Source organism: Chelon labrosus, assembly GCF_963514085.1.
Source record: "Chelon labrosus genome assembly, chromosome: 4".
Classification (NCBI taxonomy): Eukaryota; Metazoa; Chordata; class Actinopteri; order Mugiliformes; family Mugilidae; genus Chelon; species Chelon labrosus.
In genome coordinates this window covers 7,476,544-7,495,485 of record NC_140340.1, presented here as the reverse complement: position 1 = coordinate 7,495,485, position 18,942 = coordinate 7,476,544, and the positions used below count along the sequence as shown (strand labels likewise).

The following is an 18,942-nucleotide window of genomic DNA, read 5'->3' as shown; positions in this document are numbered from 1 at the left end:
ATAGATATAAAATATTATCTTGCCTGATACAGTTATGGGCCTTGAGTTTGACATGTGTGGTTTATGAATAATCATTTATTTAATATACAGTAGTATTAGCCAATATAAATATTATATATGGCCACTTAAAAAAACAAATAGGCCTACTAATAGATTAACAGTTAATAAATAAATAACTAAACAAATAAATAAAGTTGTTAAAAAGTTAATTGGTACACATTTAATTTAAGATTTAATTAACTGCACTTTATAAGAGAATGTGTTTACTGTTAATAATGCATTTCAAGCTTTAAGTTTGACTAATTGCTTTCTTGATCACCCCTTTACTAAAAACACCAGCACAAAATTAAACATGCCACTGCTGCGGGCCCCCTGGCCCACAGGAGTCGTCCCGTGGTGGTCATGGCCCCGAGCAGCCGTGGTGGGCGTCCCTTATTTTCATTTCTGAAAGGTGGCAACCCTAAGTCTAACAGATGTAATTTTTTTGTTAAAATGCTACAGATTTGTACAAATGTGATATGATTCATTTAAATATGTGAAAGAATGATTTTTTTTTAATATTACATTACTGGTAGTTTGTACAGACATGGGACAAAGTTCATGATTTGTTCAAAAATTTCATAAAGGTGTTAATTTGAACAAAATAAAACAGGTGACTTTAAACGAAGTGCTGCAAATGTGCTCATTCATACAGAGCAGTGAAGAAAGAGAGATGAGTCAGAGAGACATGTGATAGCTCAAATGTTGAAACTGAATTATAGGAACAAAAATAATGAAAAATGTTGCATGTTTAAATAATTAGGTTTCTACCATGTAAATCATTACTAATATTTATTGTGAGGATTCATAAACAACAATATGATATAACAGCAACCACTAACTTGAGCAGACAGCCTTATTATTATTATTATTACTGTTCTTATTATTAAAGGTGACCTTTGCAGCTATGTTATTCAGTAAGTTTGTATCAAAGGTAGCCCTTCGAATTACTCGGTACCCTTGAAGTAGCTCTCAGTTTCAAAAAGGTTGGTGACCCCTGATCTAAGGTAATGGATATAAGACAAAAGAGTGTAGCAGTCTTTTTTTTTTTCCTCCTTGAGTTGAACAATATTAGATTTTGGTTAGAGGTCAGCGGGTCTTCAAACCGAGGGGCCTCGGTGTCTTTGGCGTTTAGAGGCCAGATACATCTGAATGTAGTTAAACAGCACATCCAGCTCTCCCATGGCCTTAAACAGTCCTTTACTCTCCATCTGCAGACAGACACACAGCATGTAAGTGATTCATACACCAACACCGGCAATTTAACATCACAGGAGACACCGACAACGCCGCTCACCTGTGTGTAAGTAGAGTTTAGGTTCTGGATGTCAAACTGCTTCTTGCAGGATAAGTAGCGTCTCTGTAAGAGACGCAACAGAAATATGACGTTACAACACGTTCTGGAGTTCCTCCACTGCGTTAATGGCTGAGGCTTTGTTTTGCCGACCCATCAGATAATCACAGGCTTGTGTGCAGTTAATCAGAGATCAGCACAGTGACTCCAAACTTCCACTGCTGCCTCTTTATGGAGAGAATTTTGTTCCTTTATTATGCAATCAAATAGAATAGATTCGAAACCAAAAAAGGGATTTGAGAGCAAAAGTAATTTTTTTAAGTAAAAACATACGACCATTTTGCTTATAAATCAGTCCTCTGTGCTTTCAAGTTAAAAACCTTTGCTTGCAAATCAGTCCTCTTTGTTTGCGAGTTATACTTTTTTTTTTGCAAATCAGTCCTTTTCGATTGCAAATTCTAAAGTTTTGCTTGCGAATTCAAGTGCACTTGATGGGCGGGGCCTACGCTGGTGGATGAGAGAAGAGTTTCTATTGGTTGGTTTGACCGGGCTCCAGCGCCAGCTACTTCCGCCTTACACCCATATCACCCTTGTGCTGTACTGCTTGGAGGTAAGCCTGTTGCTCTTGAAACGTTTCCCATATTTAATGAATTGCGCTATTTATCGTTGGCTACAGCCTGCCGTACATTCACAACAACAACAACAACACAAGTAATGAATTATAATGCCCTGCTGCTGCACGCACACTGATTAGCAGCAACATGGTTGTCTCTGCTAGTCACGGCCTGAGCAGAGTATAGCATATAATCGTATAGTTTTTAAACACTGATAATATTGCTCAGCTTAATGACAGTGATTTAAGCCGAATCGTAACACATCCGGCACAGCTCCGGTAGGCGGAATCGTTTCACGCACCTGCGCATCTGTAACGGGATGATCAGGTGGTGCTGGATCGGCGCTGGCACATATCCGCAACAACCCCTAAAAACAGACCAGAAACGGCTTCGGCTCGATGTGCATTTGGACTCAGGAACGAGTCCGTGAGGCGGATGCGGGCCAGACCCGGCTCTATCGTTTTGCGGTTGCGGCCCTGTTCCGTTACAGCGTCCAGTGGCTATCTGGGAATCCACGGTAGTACTGTTGTGTAGGAACCGTGACGTTTTGGCACCGAGAGTACCATGCAACACTAAATGTTTAAGTCACAGCCCGATGCTGTATACGCCTCCCTGTAATTCATTCACTCATTATATACTATTAGGCCTACTATATACGATTATATGCTATACTCTGCTCAGGCCGTGACTAGCAGAGACAACCATGTTGCTGCTAATCAGTGTGCGTGCAGCAGCAGGGCATTATAATTCATTACTTGTGTTGTTGTTGTTGTGAATGTACGGCAGGCTGTAGCCAACGATAAATAGCGCAATTCATTAAATATGGGAAACGTTTCAAGAGCAACAGGCTTACCTCCAAGCAGTACAGCACAAGGGTGATATGGGTGTAAGGCGGAAGTAGCTGGCGCTTGAGCCCGGTCAAACCAACCAATAGAAACTCTTCTCTCATCCACCAGCGTAGGCCCCGCCCATCAAGTGCACTTGAATATCGCAAGCAAAACTTTAGAATTTGCAATCGAAAAGGACTGATTTGCAAAAAAAAAAAGTATAACTCGCAAACAAAGAAGACTGATTTGCAAGCAAAGGTTTTTAACTTGAAAGCACAGAGGACTGATTTCTAAGCAAAATGGTCGTATGTTTTTACTTAAAAAAATTACTTTTGCTCTCAAATCCCTTTTTTGGTTTCGAATCTATTCTATTTGATTGCATAATAAAGGAACAAAATTCTCTCCATACCTCTTCCCTTTTTTGCAAGAACTGGATGATGAGCGCTTGTGCACGCTGCTCCTTCTGCCATTAAGCAATCCCTGACTAATGCAAAATTCTTTGAGATCACTGAACTCTTCCCCTTTCTGTTTATCCTTTTTTGCAGTTTGGCAATTTTTGTAGCAGATGGTATCTTTGAATTTCGACTGATAATTTTGACTGATACATCATTACATAAAAGCTCAATATTCTGCTTAGTAATACATGACAATCAAAATTAACATATACGTGATTTTCTCTGACCGCAAATTACCCAAATGTCACATTTTAGCTGAGACTAATGATTTTAGTACTTTTATACAGCATTAAACTATAATCTATCACCACCGTGTTACATTTTAAAGATCTATTTTAATTCCGGTCCTAATTAAGTATGCAACAATACCTGTGCGATCTGCATCAAGAGCTACAACGAAAACATCTCCTCTCCAAAACAAAAGGACGCACACGCTGCTGCGCTCTTGGCACCCAGTGCTCCATCTGACTGACGGCACCGGTGCCTATTTCCATATTTTATTTCCCCTGTAGGAGTGACACGTGTCTCGGCTACTCACACATCTGGTGAAATCACTCTTGAGCTCGTCGAAAATCTGGTGTATGGACTCCACGTGAGGTTTGAGGTCCCTGGTGTCTGCGCTCCCGTCCGCCATGGCCGTCGGCAGAACCGTTTGCAGGTAAAACTCTAAGATGCTGTTCATTGCGTGGCACGCAAACGGGCTCTGTGGGTGAGAAGCACAGCACCAGCCGGTTAACTCTTTAACGTCATGCAGGATGCTCGACTCATGGTAAGTGTGCGCCGGGTGTAGTTTGTGGTTGAGTTTCATTAGAGCGCTGCATGTTTTCTTCTTCTTCTTCTTCTTTGTTTTTTTGTTTCGTTTAACCCAAAAATCAACTCGGCGGAGAGTTTGCAGAGGAGCTTACCTTGAAAGAGTCCTCCACGGTCTGGTCCAGCAGCGGCGTGTCCAAGTCGTTGTTTGCTTTCTGCAGACAGAGGAATAACATGTTTTTTTTTTTTTTCAAACCGCCATGAGATGAGATGAACGTCTGCAGCCACAGAGGCCCCGCACTGAGGCGAGAAAGTGCTGCATCACATGGAGCCTGACCCGTAAGATGCAGCAGCAGCAGTAGCAGCTGCCAGTGTCACTGTAGAGTTGAATGCATTTACTCACGTAGAAGTCTCTGATCTGTGAATAGTCCTCTCTGAGCTTCTTGAGCCTCACAGGGAAGCTCTCCACGAATCGGCAGCAGTCGTTGTTGCACATTGGAATGGAGAGGACCATGCTGATGAAGGACCAAGAGACCAGGACAGGCAGGAGTAGAGACAGAGGAGTCATGCTGGTGGACAAGCTGCTGAAGTCTTCTGGCTGGAGAGACGAGATGAGAAGAGTGGGCCCTCAGTGGACGTAGATGAAGTTCTCTGACTTCTGAGAGGAGAAATATTCTCATTAGGATCTTGCTGGAGAGTGTATAGTGTACATCAGCTGGGCATCCCTCTTTATAGCCAGAATGGGACAGATATCTGAAGGCGGAGACTAACTGGAAGTGCAACTTCCGGGATTTTTTTAAACGTGAATTTTTTTTTCTTTTCTTTTCTTGAATCATGCACGTGGTGTGGGTTACACCCATGAAGCTGGTACCATCAAATAGAAATGACCTAATTACCTAACATATGACATGTCAGCACACACAAGAGGCCCAAATTTGATATTTAAGTTACTGAAATAGTGTTTAAATTGCCTTAAAAGCAGTGGGTTACATTCTAACATTCCTCACAGTCTTCACGATAACAATTTGAGCTCGGTGACTCAGTGAATTCAGACTGTGGATTCTCTGAAACAAAAAAGAGAAGTGGTGTGTTTCACTTGAGTGTGAGGGGTGTTTTCTCATGGGTGCATTTTGTGTCCACTGCCCACAAATGTGATTTGAGATTTGAAAGATTTTAAGTAGCTTTGCGACTTCAACTTTGCCATTACATTTCCTCGACGTTGTGCGTCTCATTTTTGGTGTTTGGTTTGCCTAGTGCATATTGCAACTGTCATCTTTACAGGAAATCTATCTGTCGTGGCAAAGGGATTCCTCTTTCAGTTTCGCACTGGTTGTCAGTTTAGTGTGTGAGTTTTTGTGTGTTTTTGTGTAAAGAGCAGCACGTCTGTATCATGACTGTGTCTTCTGTTCCAGCGTCTCCAGCCACTCCAGGACGGTGTCCAGCTCCCCCACCGCCGTCTTTGCTGCCTGGTCTATCTGGAGCTGCTCCGCGGGGAGGAGAGAGGAGCAAGATGGTGAAAGAAAAGAGGAAGAGAAAAGAGTTGTGATTAGTATGAATGTACAGAAGCGATATAGTTATATATTAATGCAGGTCTGAGTTTTGTTTAAGAAAACAAGTGATAAAACACAGTGGGGTTCTTATTGGTGGCCCAAAACGCTCAATTATTTAAATTAAAGTACCTACCAGCGTCCAAAGACATGCTTGTGTTGGTGACAACTGAACACCTTGTCACCAACCCTTAACCCTGACATAGATACGGTGACAAAGACGACAAAGATGGGTGCTCGTTGCACAAGTATCCCGGCTGTGAATTCTTGCGCTTTGCAGACCTGATGAGCTGCACGCTGAATGGCAGCTTTGCCTTTACATTTCCTCAACCTTGTGCGTCACATTTTCGATGTTTCTTTGGTCTGCCTAGTGCATATTGCAACTGTCACCTTTCGAGGAAATCTTATCCGTCACTGCAAAGAGATTCCACTTATCCAAAACAGAGTCTCATATACCCTCTACACACTCGACTTCACCTCCACTCACCCCAGCAACACCATTCTAAAGTTTGCTGACGACACCACTGTGGTGGAGCTTGTGTGGTGCACCGAGAACAACCTCATCCTGAACACCACAAATGACAAATGAGATCATCCTAGATTTCAGGAGGAGGAAAGTGGCCACTCAGCCACTGTTCATTGGAGGAGATTGTGTGGACAGGGTCTCCAGCTTCCAGCCTCGGGTGTGGACCTCGAGGACGACCTGAGCTGGTGCAGCAACACCAGGGCCATCGTCAAAAAGGCACAGGAGAGACTCTATTTCCATAAAATTAAATATAAGTAAGGGGTGACACAGTGACTGGTTAGCACCAATGCCTCTCAGCAAGAAAGTTACAGGTTCGACTCCTTGGCCTGACTGGGGCCCCTCTGTGTGGAGTTTGCATGTTCTCCCTGTGTCTGCGTGGGTTCTCTCCAGATACTCCAGCTTCCTCCCACCTTCCAAAGACATGCTGGTTAGGTTCATTGGTGATTCTAAATTGGCCGTAGGTGTGAGTGTGCATTTTTTTTCTTTGGTCCGCCTGGTGCATGTTGCAACTGTCACCTTTAGAGGAAATCTATCCGCAGAGGTGGCAAAAGTATTCACATTCTGTACTTAAGTAAAAGTACAGATACTTGTGTAAAAAAATACTCTGGTAAAAGTACTGATTCAACTCCTTTACTCAAGTGAAGTAATAAAGTGCAGGCTCTGAAATGTACTTAAGTAAAAATTCGGCCTGATTCAAAAAATAGTCGGACGAGTGGCAATCGCACAGTGTATGCCTGGCTTAACTCTCCACTCACCTGACACCTTTCTGCGATCTGTCCCTCTTTTTCTTCTTGGACTTTCCTTCTCTAGTCCGATGCTCTAATCATGTCCGATCATGTCACGTCTTATACGTTTGACTGCAAAGGATACGAGTGACTGCAAAGAGACAGACTTACAGGATATACATAATGACACCCAACGACCACATGTCACATGACTTGTCGTATTTCTCTGGGCCCAGAACCTCTGGAGCTGCAGACAGTGAGAGAGGAACGAAGGGAAAAGGAAAAGAGAGAAGATGAAACCAGTGTATCGTTTTAAAGTGTTTATCAAACGGCAACAAGTGGAGTAAATATGACACCACATACAGAAGCGGTTCCTTACCGACATAGTAGGGCGTGTAACATGGAGTAGCTAAAGAGTTGTGTGAGGTGGTCTCCTTGGCAAAACCAAAGTCTGTGAGTTTGAGCAGGGCATTGGGTCTCTTTGTTGAATACAGTAAATTCTCTGGCTGTGGAAGTATTCAGGAAACCAGAAAAAAGAAAATTATTATGACATTAATATCTAGAGCTAAGGTTGTTTTGACTTCTCAAGCAGGAAGAAGGAAATGTCACATTAACCCAAAGAGGAATATTCAGTTCAACATTATACAAACTGACTCAAGACACTTTACAAAATTCGGTCTGAAACTCCCAGAGCGAGCACTGGGAGTTTCAGAGATATAAGCGATAACACAAACCTTGATGTCTCTGTGGGCGATATTGCTGGCATGTAGGAACTGTATGGCCTCCCCTATGCTCTTCATGATGTCAGATGCCTCTGCAATAAAGGAACAATGAGCTCTTTTAACGGAGATTACAATTCATAGACGGACACTGTACTGGCCGTGCGTGTCAACGCTGTGCCGGAAATTGTATGAAGTTGTAGCTCTAGTGTCCGCATGTGTCTGCTTTGTGTGTCTGCGTGGATGCCACGGTAAATCTGAATTGGTGGGATGCTTCAATTTTGAGGTGGACTTTCTTTTTTTGTTTTTACCTCTTTCTGTGAACGGCTGGTCACCTCTGTCCTGGATTCCATGCTGGAAAACTCACATGACCAGGTTCTGCTGATGACCCAGGGGCGTTACTAGACCTTATTCACTGGGGCACGTGCCTTAGTAAAAGTCTCCAGTGCCCCAGTAAAATTCTAGCGCTGCTCTCGCTGGAAACGGCATTCATGAGTGCATCTCCATGCCTGCTTTAGTCATGACTCGAGCCTGTCATTTACCAGCCAGTAAAAAAAAAAAAAAACAAGGAAAAAAGAAAGGGGCCATAATAGCCAATCAGGAAATAGCACCTCTGTAGCTGGGTAAGATTGAACGCAACAACCAATGAAAATCGTTCACATGATTCTTCCGAGTGTTTCGTTGTACACACACACACATACAGTACACAGTGGAAACCGCTGGAGCTCGTCACATCACTTTGAGCACAGAGTAAGTCGTCCCCTGTGTTAATGTTACAACAAATTCACAACTTGTTTGACAGAAAAAATGACAAGTTGATCGCTGTTAGAGAATGTTGCCCACATAATTAGCATCTGTTTTTCAATGCTTAGTGTCATTGTAGCCTAAATTTAGCAAGTTTACCAGCTTGTGCTCTCTCCCTCACACACACACTCACACCATGCGTAGGCTGCATGCACACATGCGGACAATTAATAATGATTTATACGTATACTATAGAGAGAGCCCTGTAAAAGTAGCCTATACAGTTAGGCTAGCCATTTATTTCATATTGCGCACACATTTAATTTTATTTATTTATTTTTAATGTATTGGGAGTTGGGGGCCTGTGCCCCAGCAAAGCTCTAGGTCTAGAATCGCCCCTGTGATGACCCTGTACTTACATGCAATTGTGTTTCAGATTAACCTAGATACCATCATCTTATCCCAATTTATGGTTTTCTAGCAGCCCATTAATGACTAGAAACCCTTCAGACTCAAGGATTTATAGTGGAAATTATGTTTGCCCACATGATTTGACTAATCACTCGCGTTTTTGTTGAATTAACACTACGCTCTGCTCTACCTCCACCAGTTACAAAGAAATGTTGGATTATTATACTTATTTTTATTTATTTATTTATTTATTTTAACAGCTCTCACGGTCCCTTTTCGGAGTGGCTGGCATGGCAACTGGTAGTCGCCATTATGTCACGTCCTGTTTCTATAGCATCAAACAACTAACTAAAACTAAACTTATCCAAAAAATTTAAATTGACACTTGAACACGAATTGGCATTGTATTAGCTACCTAAAATATATTTGATGTGTATTATAGTGTTTTAGTTGGGTCCCATCCACTAACATGGAGGGAGTGGAGCTAATGACCTGTACTCCAGTCAGCCACCAGGGGGAGCTCTACTTGCTTTGGCTTCACATTTGAATAGCTGTTCTGCCTTTATACTGTCTGTGGTTGAGTATTACTGTGCACTTCCAATGAAGGTGGAAATGCAATTGCGAGGAAAATATACTAGGCTCATTTAGAAGAAACGGGTCACTTTCTACTAAGGTCATACACAAGAGATTTACAATAATGAGTCTAAAATGTGATTGGAACAAGGGAGACAAGACGGCAAGATGCTTATCAATTCAGAGTCTCATATACCCTCAACACACTCGACTGCACCTCCACTCACCCCAGCAACACCATTATAAAGTTTGCTGATGACACCACTGTGGTGGAGCTCGTCACAGGTGGGGATGAGTCTGCATACCGGGACAAGTGGAGCGGCTGACAGTGTGGTGCACCGAGAACAATCTCATCCTGAACACCACCAAGATGAAGGAGATCATCCTAGATTTCAGGAGGAGGAAAGTGGCCACTCAGCCACTGTTCATTGGAGGGGATTGTGTGGAGAGGGTCTCCAGCTTCCGGCCTCGGGTGTGGAACTCGAGGACAACCTGACCAGGGCCGTCGTCAAAAAGGCACAGGAGAGACTCTATTTCCATAAAATTAAATATAAGTAAGGGGTGACACAGTGGCGTGGTGTTTAGCACCAATGCCTCACAGCAAGCAGCTTACTGGTTCAACTCCATGGGCCGACTGGGGCCCCTCTGTGTGGAGTTTGCATGTTCTCCCTGTGTCTGCGTGGGTTCTCTCCAGGTACTCCAGCTTCTTCCCACCGTCCAAAGATATGCTGGTGATTCTAAATTGGCCGTAGGTGTGAGTGTGCATTATTTTTCTTGAATCTACCTCCTGAACTTCAGCTTTGCCTTTACATTTCTTCGACCTTGTGCGTCACATTTTCAGTGTTTGGTCTGCCTGGTGCATATTGCAACTGTCACCTTTAGAGGAAATCTATCCATCGCTGCAAAGAGATTCTTCACCGCATTCCTCTTTCACCGCATTCCTCTTTCAGTTTCGCACTGGTTGTCAGTCTAGCGCCCAAAGGCCCCCACTAATAACATTCTGTTGCCAGACGCCACAGGACACCCTCAGAAGGTGTCTATTCTCTGATGAGTCACAACTGTTTTCGAGGCACAAGGGATACCTACACAATATTAGGAAGGTGGTCATAATGTTATGCCTGATCAGTGTACGTCTCAAAATCTTCAATAAAATTCAGAAGTTTAATATTTATCTGGGAATAGCAGATTTTTTTTTTAAGCGAATCGTCTGTGGAGATTTGGAATTCGGAGCTTTGTCGTATCTGGACATTAGTAAATCGCCCAGTATTCATCCGGCATGTCATGGACGTCTCCTTCTTAATGCCTGTTGATTAACGCCAGTCCTGACATCAGCTGGACACATGTGGAGTAGTAGAACACGTGCAAACTGTGGGATAAATCCTGAATAGTGTTTGAAAGCAGTTGTAGGAAGCACAGACACACACAAATAATCTGGAGACCCATCCTCTGTTTTCTTCATCTTGGGTGGAAACACTTTATTTCATTGTTCACCACCAGACAGTAAGACACAACAGACATCTTTTGACAAAAGAAACACTTCTGAATCTGTATTTTTTTTTTTTAACTTAAATAAAAGCCTTGTTACATAAAAGGTTGACATTTAACAAATAGGTTAGTCTGCATGATTGCCTTACAGTAGAAACGCACCACAACAGTTTTATTATGTCTGATAAATATACATACTGTACTTCTACAGTGTGTTTTTTAAAAAAAAAATTCTTTGGTAATTATAAATATCGCATACAAAAAATCCCTCCACACCTTTGTGGATAGAAATAACATATCAAGTTAATTCAAGTACATCTTGAGAAATGCAAAATGGCGCAAAAGTGAAATCAACAACATTGCGATCGGTGGCAGGTAAAGAGCAGCGCGTCTGTATCATGACTGTGTCTTCTGTTCCAGCGTCTCCAGCCACTCCAGGACGGTGTCCAGCTCCCCCACCGCTTTCTTTGCCGCCTGGTCTACCGGGAGCTGCTCCGCGGGGAGGAGAGAGGAGCAAGATGGTGAAAGAAAAGAGGTGTGATTAGTGTGAATGTGCAGAAGCAATATAGTTATTAATGCAGGTGTCAGTTTCCCCTTAACCCTGTTTAAGGGTTATTTGTTTGGGGCCATAAAACACTCAATTATTTAAATTAAGAAGGCAAAAAATTGTGTTTTTAAGAAAAAATATATGAAAAATATATTTTACATTTTTCAGAGCACACTGTGTTGCATGACAAAAGTGTGTGACATTCAGGAAATCCAGTTAGCACCACCTGCAGTCTATTGTATGACATAAAAAAATTTCATTGAGGTGAGTAGTTTTTCTACCTTGATAAACTCAGCATGCACGGCATCAATTGTCCTCTGGGTTTCTTCTCCGCAGTGGCAGTGCTGCACAGACCAGAACACAACCATCAGTGCAACTCTCGACTTTTTATTAATTTATTTAAAATTAAACTGAAGCATGTATCGTGAGCGGACAGCGGAGCAGCAAACGTACACATTTGTGCACGTCTCTTCTGATGCTGACGAAGGCGTTGGCCAGAGCGCTGGTGCAGCGACGTTGCTGCGGCTCAGGAGAGACATAGTTGCTGAATACTCTCTCAACGTAGAAACGCAGCACCAGGCGGATGAAGCAGCACGTCTGGCCCTCCTGACAGAGACACACAAAGGTAAGAGTTCACGTTCACATATCTGTACTCATTAGGGGGTGTACACCGGACTGATCGAGTATTCGACTTTACTGCTGCGCCGCTTTAAAGGGGAACTACTGTTTTTTACAACCTGGACCTTATTTCTAGCATAAAATATGGTTGTTTACTCACCCAAATAACATTTGTGTCATTTGCACTCGTTAATTAGATCAATGTAAATCCATATAGCGGGAGTGACAGGGCACCGAGACGCAGCCTCTAAATAACGCATTATCTGCTGCAAAAGTCGTTCATTTCGCCAATATTTTGTTATCATACACTAGTGCTATTCCTCGTTGAGTCCGGAGTTACCTATTATCATCATCCAGGGTCTGCAGATTGACCTACTGACCCTGGATGATGTCTTCTGACCTGGATGATGCCATCTTTGAGCTTGTTTACCTGTAATTTGCTCGTTCATCCCCTAGTATCTATACCCCGTTATCACGGCACTGAGAAGTACTTGCATGAGGGCAGAGAAATATAAAGAACGGAAAGCACATAATGAACTGCATCTCCTCACCTGAACTCGCCTCATAAGGGATCTATCCAGGATTTTCACTCCGATTTCAGTGTCTCCTGATAGCTGTCAAGTAAAAGACACATGAGATCAAGTCAGAATCGGTCGAGCGTCTGCCCTGGGCGCATTCGGAGGCTTCCTGTTTTGTTTTAAAACTCACCACATTTGCTCGAATGTCAGAGTAATATTTGCGCAGCTCGTGCGTGTGAACGTTGACAGAGCAGCTGTCCAGATGCAGCGTTCTGGCCTCCGCGGGTTTGCCCGGACCGCTGAGGAGCAGGAGGAGCAGGCAGGCAAGGTGGGTGAGCAGCGCGTTCATCGCTATGGTTATCTGGTGACAAGAAACATTTCATCTTCAACAGGAATCGTCAATAAAGTGAAGAAGCAAGAGGATAAGGTCCACCGCAGTTTCCCCACGGTGTTCGAAATAAGCTAAAGCAGCAAATTCACAAATTTCAAAATGTTGTTTTTCATCAGTATAAGATGACAGACATTAGGGCTTTCCTACAATGTTTCACTATACATTTAAAAACAGAAGAAAAAGCTGCATAAACACAAGAAGCGCACCGCATCCAAAGCATTTTCTTATCTTGTTTTAAAATCTCTGGCATTAACGCTTCGTCAAGTTCAGATTCCACCGCCCGCCGCCGTGACCCGGAGCACCAGCGCCTGTGGCTCGACTCACCTGCGTCTGTGTTGCTCAGATTCCTGGTGAAGATGTGTCTCTGTGTCTCCATCCTGTCTCCTCTTATAGTGGACAGAGGGGGATTTTTACCTGGTATTGAACAACACACACACACACAAACACACACTCGCGCGTGCATGCATACACCTGCACACAGGTTAGTTTTACAGGAGGAGGAAGTTTGTTGCAATTAAAGGAAATGTCACTTGATGTCTCAAGGCTTGATTAGAAGAAAAGGAAAAGGAATGATGAAAGACTTCCTCTTCTCTGAGGTGCAATGCGGTCATTGTGGAGAAATGCCTTCACCATCGGTGACGTGCTACGTAGTTATTATTAGATTTGAGCGTCATCCTTATTAATTCATTGCATTATTTGACTTATTTACGCATTGTTTGGGTTGAAAGAAGAAGTTTTCATGAATTTCTTTCTGTCTTAGATTTGTGATGAGTCACCAGGTCTTCTCTAAAACATTGCATAGCTGTTTATGTTGGCTTGCATCACCACACTTTTTTTTCCCCATCACTTCTCTCCCACAAGTCCTTATCGGAAACACCAACCAGACCTGCTCACCTGCTCCCCGGGGCAACTTACGATGACTGCTAAAAAAATTCAGTTGCAGTGAGTTGAAAATCCTGAGGAGGGAAATCCATTCGAAACAAGAATAACCCGTTTCTCACAGGCTAATGTGAAGTCACTCTGTAACAATTGGATGGCAATATAGCTGTAAATAATGCAGCGGCAAAAATTCCCGTGAGGAGGTAGACGTCATCGCCTGTACAGTAGTAGAGCTATGTGAGGGCTCGTCACGGCTCAGGAATGGTTTGTGCTCGTTGGGCTGAGATTTCATCCGCCACTAGAGGTCAGGACAAAGCTTTCTGGTCCTGTGTAATCCAAGAGCATCTGATTCTGTGCAGCAGAACCCTGGTAAATAGGTCATCTGCTGATTGAAGACGTTTACAGATTTATAATACAGTGTTACAGCTCAGGTATGAAGTTAAAAATGGTTTTGACACTTGAGCAGAAACCGTCATAGTGCCATTATCCTGCTGTGATTCTCAGTTTGTCTGTTTGTCTGTACCTGTATCTGTTTGAACTGCGACCTTTTAAATCAACAGAATAATCTATCCAAGGCCCATGTCAATTGTTTGGTAGTCCATCCATGAGATGATGCTCCTTTGACAGTTTATTTCATCTGGATCGTTTTTTAAGTGCCAGATGAAAAAAAAAAAAAACAACAAAAAAAAAGGTCACACACTCTAATATTTCGTTGGACCGCCTTTAGTTTTGATTACACAGCATTTCTCTGTGGCATTGTTTCCATAAGCTCCTTCAATGTCACCAGATTTATTTCCATCCAGTGTTGCATTCATTTCTCACCAAGATCTTGTATTGATGATGGGAGAGTCTGACCACTGCACAAAGCCTTCTCCAGCACATCCCAAAGATTCTCAGTGGGGTTAAGGTCTGGACTCTGTGGTGGCCAATCCATGTGTGACAATGTTTCATGCTCCCTGAACCACTCTTTCACAATTTGAGCCCCATGAATCCTGGCATTGTCATCTTGGAATACGCCCATGAACATCAGGGAGGAAAAAAATCCATTGATGGAATAACCTGGTCATTCAGTATATTCAGGTAGTCAGCTGACCTCATTCCTTACCCTGATGGTTCTCCACTATCCTTCCAGTTTTTAATAACGCGTTGGACAGTTCTTAACCCAGTTTTAGTAGGTTCTACAATCTCCTTAGATGTTTTCTCTGCTTGATGCATGCCAATGATTTGACCCTTCTCAAACAGACTAACATATTTTCCACGACCACAGGATGTGTCATTAGACATGGTTGTTTAAGAAATGAGAAGCTACTCATTGCATCAGTTGGGGTTAAATAACTTGTTGCCAGCTAAAAGATAATCACCCATGCAGTAATTATCCAATAGGAGGCTCCTACCTATATGATTAGTTAAATCCAGGTGGTGACTTTTCTTTTGGCCAGGCAGTGTATACAAAGCAAAAGACGGAGAAATCAAAAACATATATCAGTCACTTTAACTCAGTAGTCAGTTCCCGGGGCTGTGTAGCAGCCACTGCTGCCGTTTCCTAATGAAATGCCTTTTAGTTTATTTCTGCTTCATTAGGCAAGGCAAGGCAAGTTTATTTGTATAGCACAATTCGTACATGAGGCAATTCAAAGTGCTTTACAGAAGCAGAAGATATAAAAGCAGATTTAAAAGCATAGAACATAGAATATAGAAAACACAAAAGGAAATAAAAACAAATTATTTTAAATAAAATAATTACAGTAATTGGAATCATAAAAGACTGATTTAAAATCAATAAAATAATAAAATGTGTCTAAGAAAAAACTGCAGCAAATAACAATGTTTTCAAGCCTGATTGAAATGAATGAACAGTTGGTGCGGACCTCAAGTGTGCAGGGAGTGTGTTCCACAGGTGAGGAGCAGAATAACTGAAAGCTGCTTCACCTTGTTTGGTTCTAATTTTGGGAACACACAATAGACCTGTCCCTGACGACCTAAGGGGTCTGGATGCTTCATATGGAATTAGTAAGTCAACAATATATCTTGGTGCCAGACCATTTAGTGCTTTGTAGACCAGCAGTAAGATTTTAAACTCTATCCTTTGGCTCACAGGAAGCCAGTGCAGTGATCTGAGCACTGGTGTGATATGATCCATTTTCCTAGTGTTTGTTAGCACTCTTGCAGCAGCGTTCTGGATCAGCTGTAGTTGTCTAATGGATTTTTTGTTCAGACCAGTAAAGACACCATTGCAATAGTCCAATCTACTGAAAATAAATGCATGAACAAGTTTTTCCATGTCTTCTTTGGACAAAAATCCCTTAATTCTGGCTATGTTTTTCAGGTGGTAATACGCTGATCTGGTAATGAGCTTTAGATGGTCATTAAAATTCAAGTCAGAGTCAATAATTACACCAAGATTTCTGGCTTTATCAGTTGATGTCAATGACATGGAGTTAAGGTGAGCCCTGATCTTTGATCTTTCACTTTTGGGGCCAAAGACAATCACTTCAGTCTTATCTGCATTAAGCTGGAGAAAATTTTGGCACATCCATTCATTGATTTGATGAATGCACTTGCTCAGTGAAAGTAAGGGACCGTAATCATCTGATGACATCGAGATATAAAGTTGTGTGTCATCTGCATACGTATGATAAGAAATATTATGGTCCTCCATAATCTGGGCAAGGGGCAGCATGTAGATATTGAAGAGAAGTGGTCCAAGAATGGAACCTTGCGGCACCCCACACATAATCTTTTTTCGTTCAGACACATGTTCACCAATTGACACAAAGTATTCCCTATCTTGTAGATATGATTTGAACCAGTGTAGTACAGTGCCAGTTAGTCCCACCCACTTTTCTAGTCTGTCAAGCAGTATATCATGATCAACTGTATCAAAGGCAGCACTAAGATCTAATAATACCAAGACTGAAGTCATAGAAGCATCATTATTCAGATGTATGTCATTTAGAACTTTGATAAGTACAGTCTCAGTGCTGTGGTGTGGACGAAAACCAGACTGAAATGCATTAAAGAGATTGTTCTGCGTCATGAAAGCATGAGTTTGCTGAAAAACAATCTTTTCAATGATTTTTCCTAGAAAGGGAAGATTTGATATTGGCCTGTAGTTACTTATTACTGAAGCATCCAGATTAGACTTTTTTAGGAGAGGTTTTATTACTGCAGTTTTCAGTGCTTGAGGAAACTGACTGGACTGAATAGAGTTATTTATTATCTGCAATACATCTGAAGCTATACTATTAAAAACATTTTTAAAAAAGTTTGTTGGCAGAATATCAAGGCAGCATGTTGTGGATTTTAGCTGCGATACAGCTTCCGTCAGAGCTCTGTGATCTAGAAGGTCAAAATGTTCCAGATTAACTGGAGAAAAAGAAGGCACAAGAGGAGTTACAATTTTGCCTGAGCTGGAGCTGCAAACTGTTTGTCTTATCCTTGAAATTTTATCTGTGAAAAAGGCTGCGAAATCATTACATGACTTGCTGGATAGCAGTTCCGGAGGGACTGATGTTTTGGGATTTGTCAGCCCATTCACAACAGAAAAAAAGTGCGGGAATTGTTACAGTTTCTGTTAATAATCTCGGAAAAGAATGCTTGTCTTGCCTTCTTCAGCTCATAGTTGTAGGTGAATCGAAGCTGAGGGCAGTGTTGGTGATGGTGTAAAAGACTGAGCGAAGACTGCACAGGTGTTATCATTAATATAACGTTTTTTGATTACCTCTGTGACATTTTTGTTATGGATAGCAGGCGTAGTTATTTTAAATGACACACAGTAATGATCAGAAAGAGCAACGTCCGTCACCACAACCTCAGAGATATTAAGCCCTTTGGAAATGATCAAATCTAATATATGCCCTTTATTGTGTGTTGGACATGTTACATGCTGAGAAAGCCCAAAATTATCCAGAATGCCCAAAAGTTCAATAGCACATCTATCTTTGAGATTATCGACATGAATGTTGAAGTCACCCACTAAGACAATGCAGTCAAAATCAATGCAAACAATAGACAGTAGTTTGACAAACTCGTCTGGAAACTTTGCATTGTATTTTGGTTGTTTGTAGATGGTTACAAAGAGAGATCGACAGGGAGATTTTAATTGAATAGCAACATATTCAAACGAGTCAAACTGCCCATAAGAAGCTTTCTTGCCCTGAATGCTGTCATTAAACAACACGGCGACTCCACCTCCTTTCTTATGCCTTCTTACTTCACTCATGAAGCTGAAGTTTGGAGGGGCTGACTCATTAAGAACTGTTGAACTGTTGTCTTGTGTTAGCCAACTTTCAGTTAAGAACATAATATCAAGCTTGTGCTTGATTATAAAATCATTGATTAAGAATGATTTGCCTGCCAGAGACCTAACATTTAAAAGAGCTAAGTTAAATGCGCTAAAAAGTTGATCATTCCCATGTTTGGAAACAGACTGTGGCTGACATGGAATGCGAATTAAATTTGAAGATGACATTTTTCTAGAAAGATGAACCAATCTTCTCCTCCGACCTATAGATACATGAATCAATGCAGCTTCCGACACAATGGGCCCTGGATTTTCCTTGGAAAAGTCAGGCACTACATTTGCCTTAAAACCTGGACCCAGAGCACATCAATTCCCAACACAGGTAACAAGCTGTGTTGGGCTCGTATTGGGGGATTGGAGTAGCGTCAGCTTTGGAGGGGGTGGTGGTGATGCCCGTCGGCGGGGAGTGGGTGGTTGTGAGGGCCGAGGTGGAATTTGGGGGGACAGGATCTCAGATGGGCCAGATGGGCTCGTATTGGGGGATTGGAATAGCGTCAGCTTTGGAGGGGGTGGTAGTGGTGCCCGTCGGCGAGTGGGTGGTTGTGAGGGCCGAGGTGGAATTTGGGGGGACAGGATCTCAGATGGGCGAGGGGTAAATTTAATGCCGACACTGACAAGTCTGTTCATTTGGTCAGTAAATTCCAGCATAGGAGAGGAGGGTGATGGGATACCCTCTGAGCTGGATGGAGTTTGGACAGTTGGAGATGGTGTGCAGGGCAGAGTTTTGATGGTAGGAGACAAATCCTCACAACCAGTGGCCCCTGGTGGAGGACATGAGGCATTCTCTTTTTTGCTCTGACATCCCTCATGGTCAGAGCTTACAGGTGGGGGGAGAGTCACTTCTCCTTGTTTTGGTGTTTGCTCCTTTTGTTTGGATTCCTCATATCTCTTGTCCTTGGGAATGGGAGCAGTATGACGCAGGCAGGAAGATAGGTTGCCACAGAAAAGTTTAACTCCTGCCTTGTTCAGAGACATTC

General features: G+C 42.4%; 2 protein-coding genes across 3 annotated transcripts; both read right to left on the bottom strand.

The window, feature by feature from the left end:
* Positions 1 to 253: 253 nt before the first annotated feature.
* Positions 254 to 5,247, bottom strand: LOC311486747 (interleukin-10-like). 2 transcript variants are annotated; one of them, XM_084542735.1, is made up of 5 exons: positions 4,383 to 5,247; positions 4,135 to 4,194; positions 3,768 to 3,932; positions 1,337 to 1,399; positions 1,027 to 1,250 (listed from the first exon to the last, which is right to left on the bottom strand). In XM_084542735.1, exons 1-5 carry the CDS (start codon positions 4,545 to 4,547, stop codon positions 1,140 to 1,142), a joined length of 564 nt encoding a protein of 187 aa, XP_084398861.1. In that variant the 5' UTR covers positions 4,548 to 5,247; the 3' UTR covers positions 1,027 to 1,139. The 2 variants fall into 2 exon arrangements, with proteins under 2 accessions (XP_084398860.1, XP_084398861.1); XM_084542734.1 differs by having other exon boundaries at positions 254 to 1,399.
* A 5,758-nt stretch (positions 5,248 to 11,005) lies between these two features.
* On the bottom strand, positions 11,006 to 17,001 carry il19l (interleukin 19 like). Its single transcript, XM_084542272.1, has 5 exons — positions 12,583 to 17,001; positions 12,426 to 12,488; positions 11,710 to 11,862; positions 11,538 to 11,600; positions 11,006 to 11,198 (listed from the first exon to the last, which is right to left on the bottom strand). Exons 1-5 carry the CDS (start codon positions 12,739 to 12,741, stop codon positions 11,106 to 11,108), a joined length of 531 nt encoding a protein of 176 aa, XP_084398398.1. The 5' UTR covers positions 12,742 to 17,001; the 3' UTR covers positions 11,006 to 11,105.
* Between the last annotated feature and the right edge of the window lie 1,941 nt (positions 17,002 to 18,942).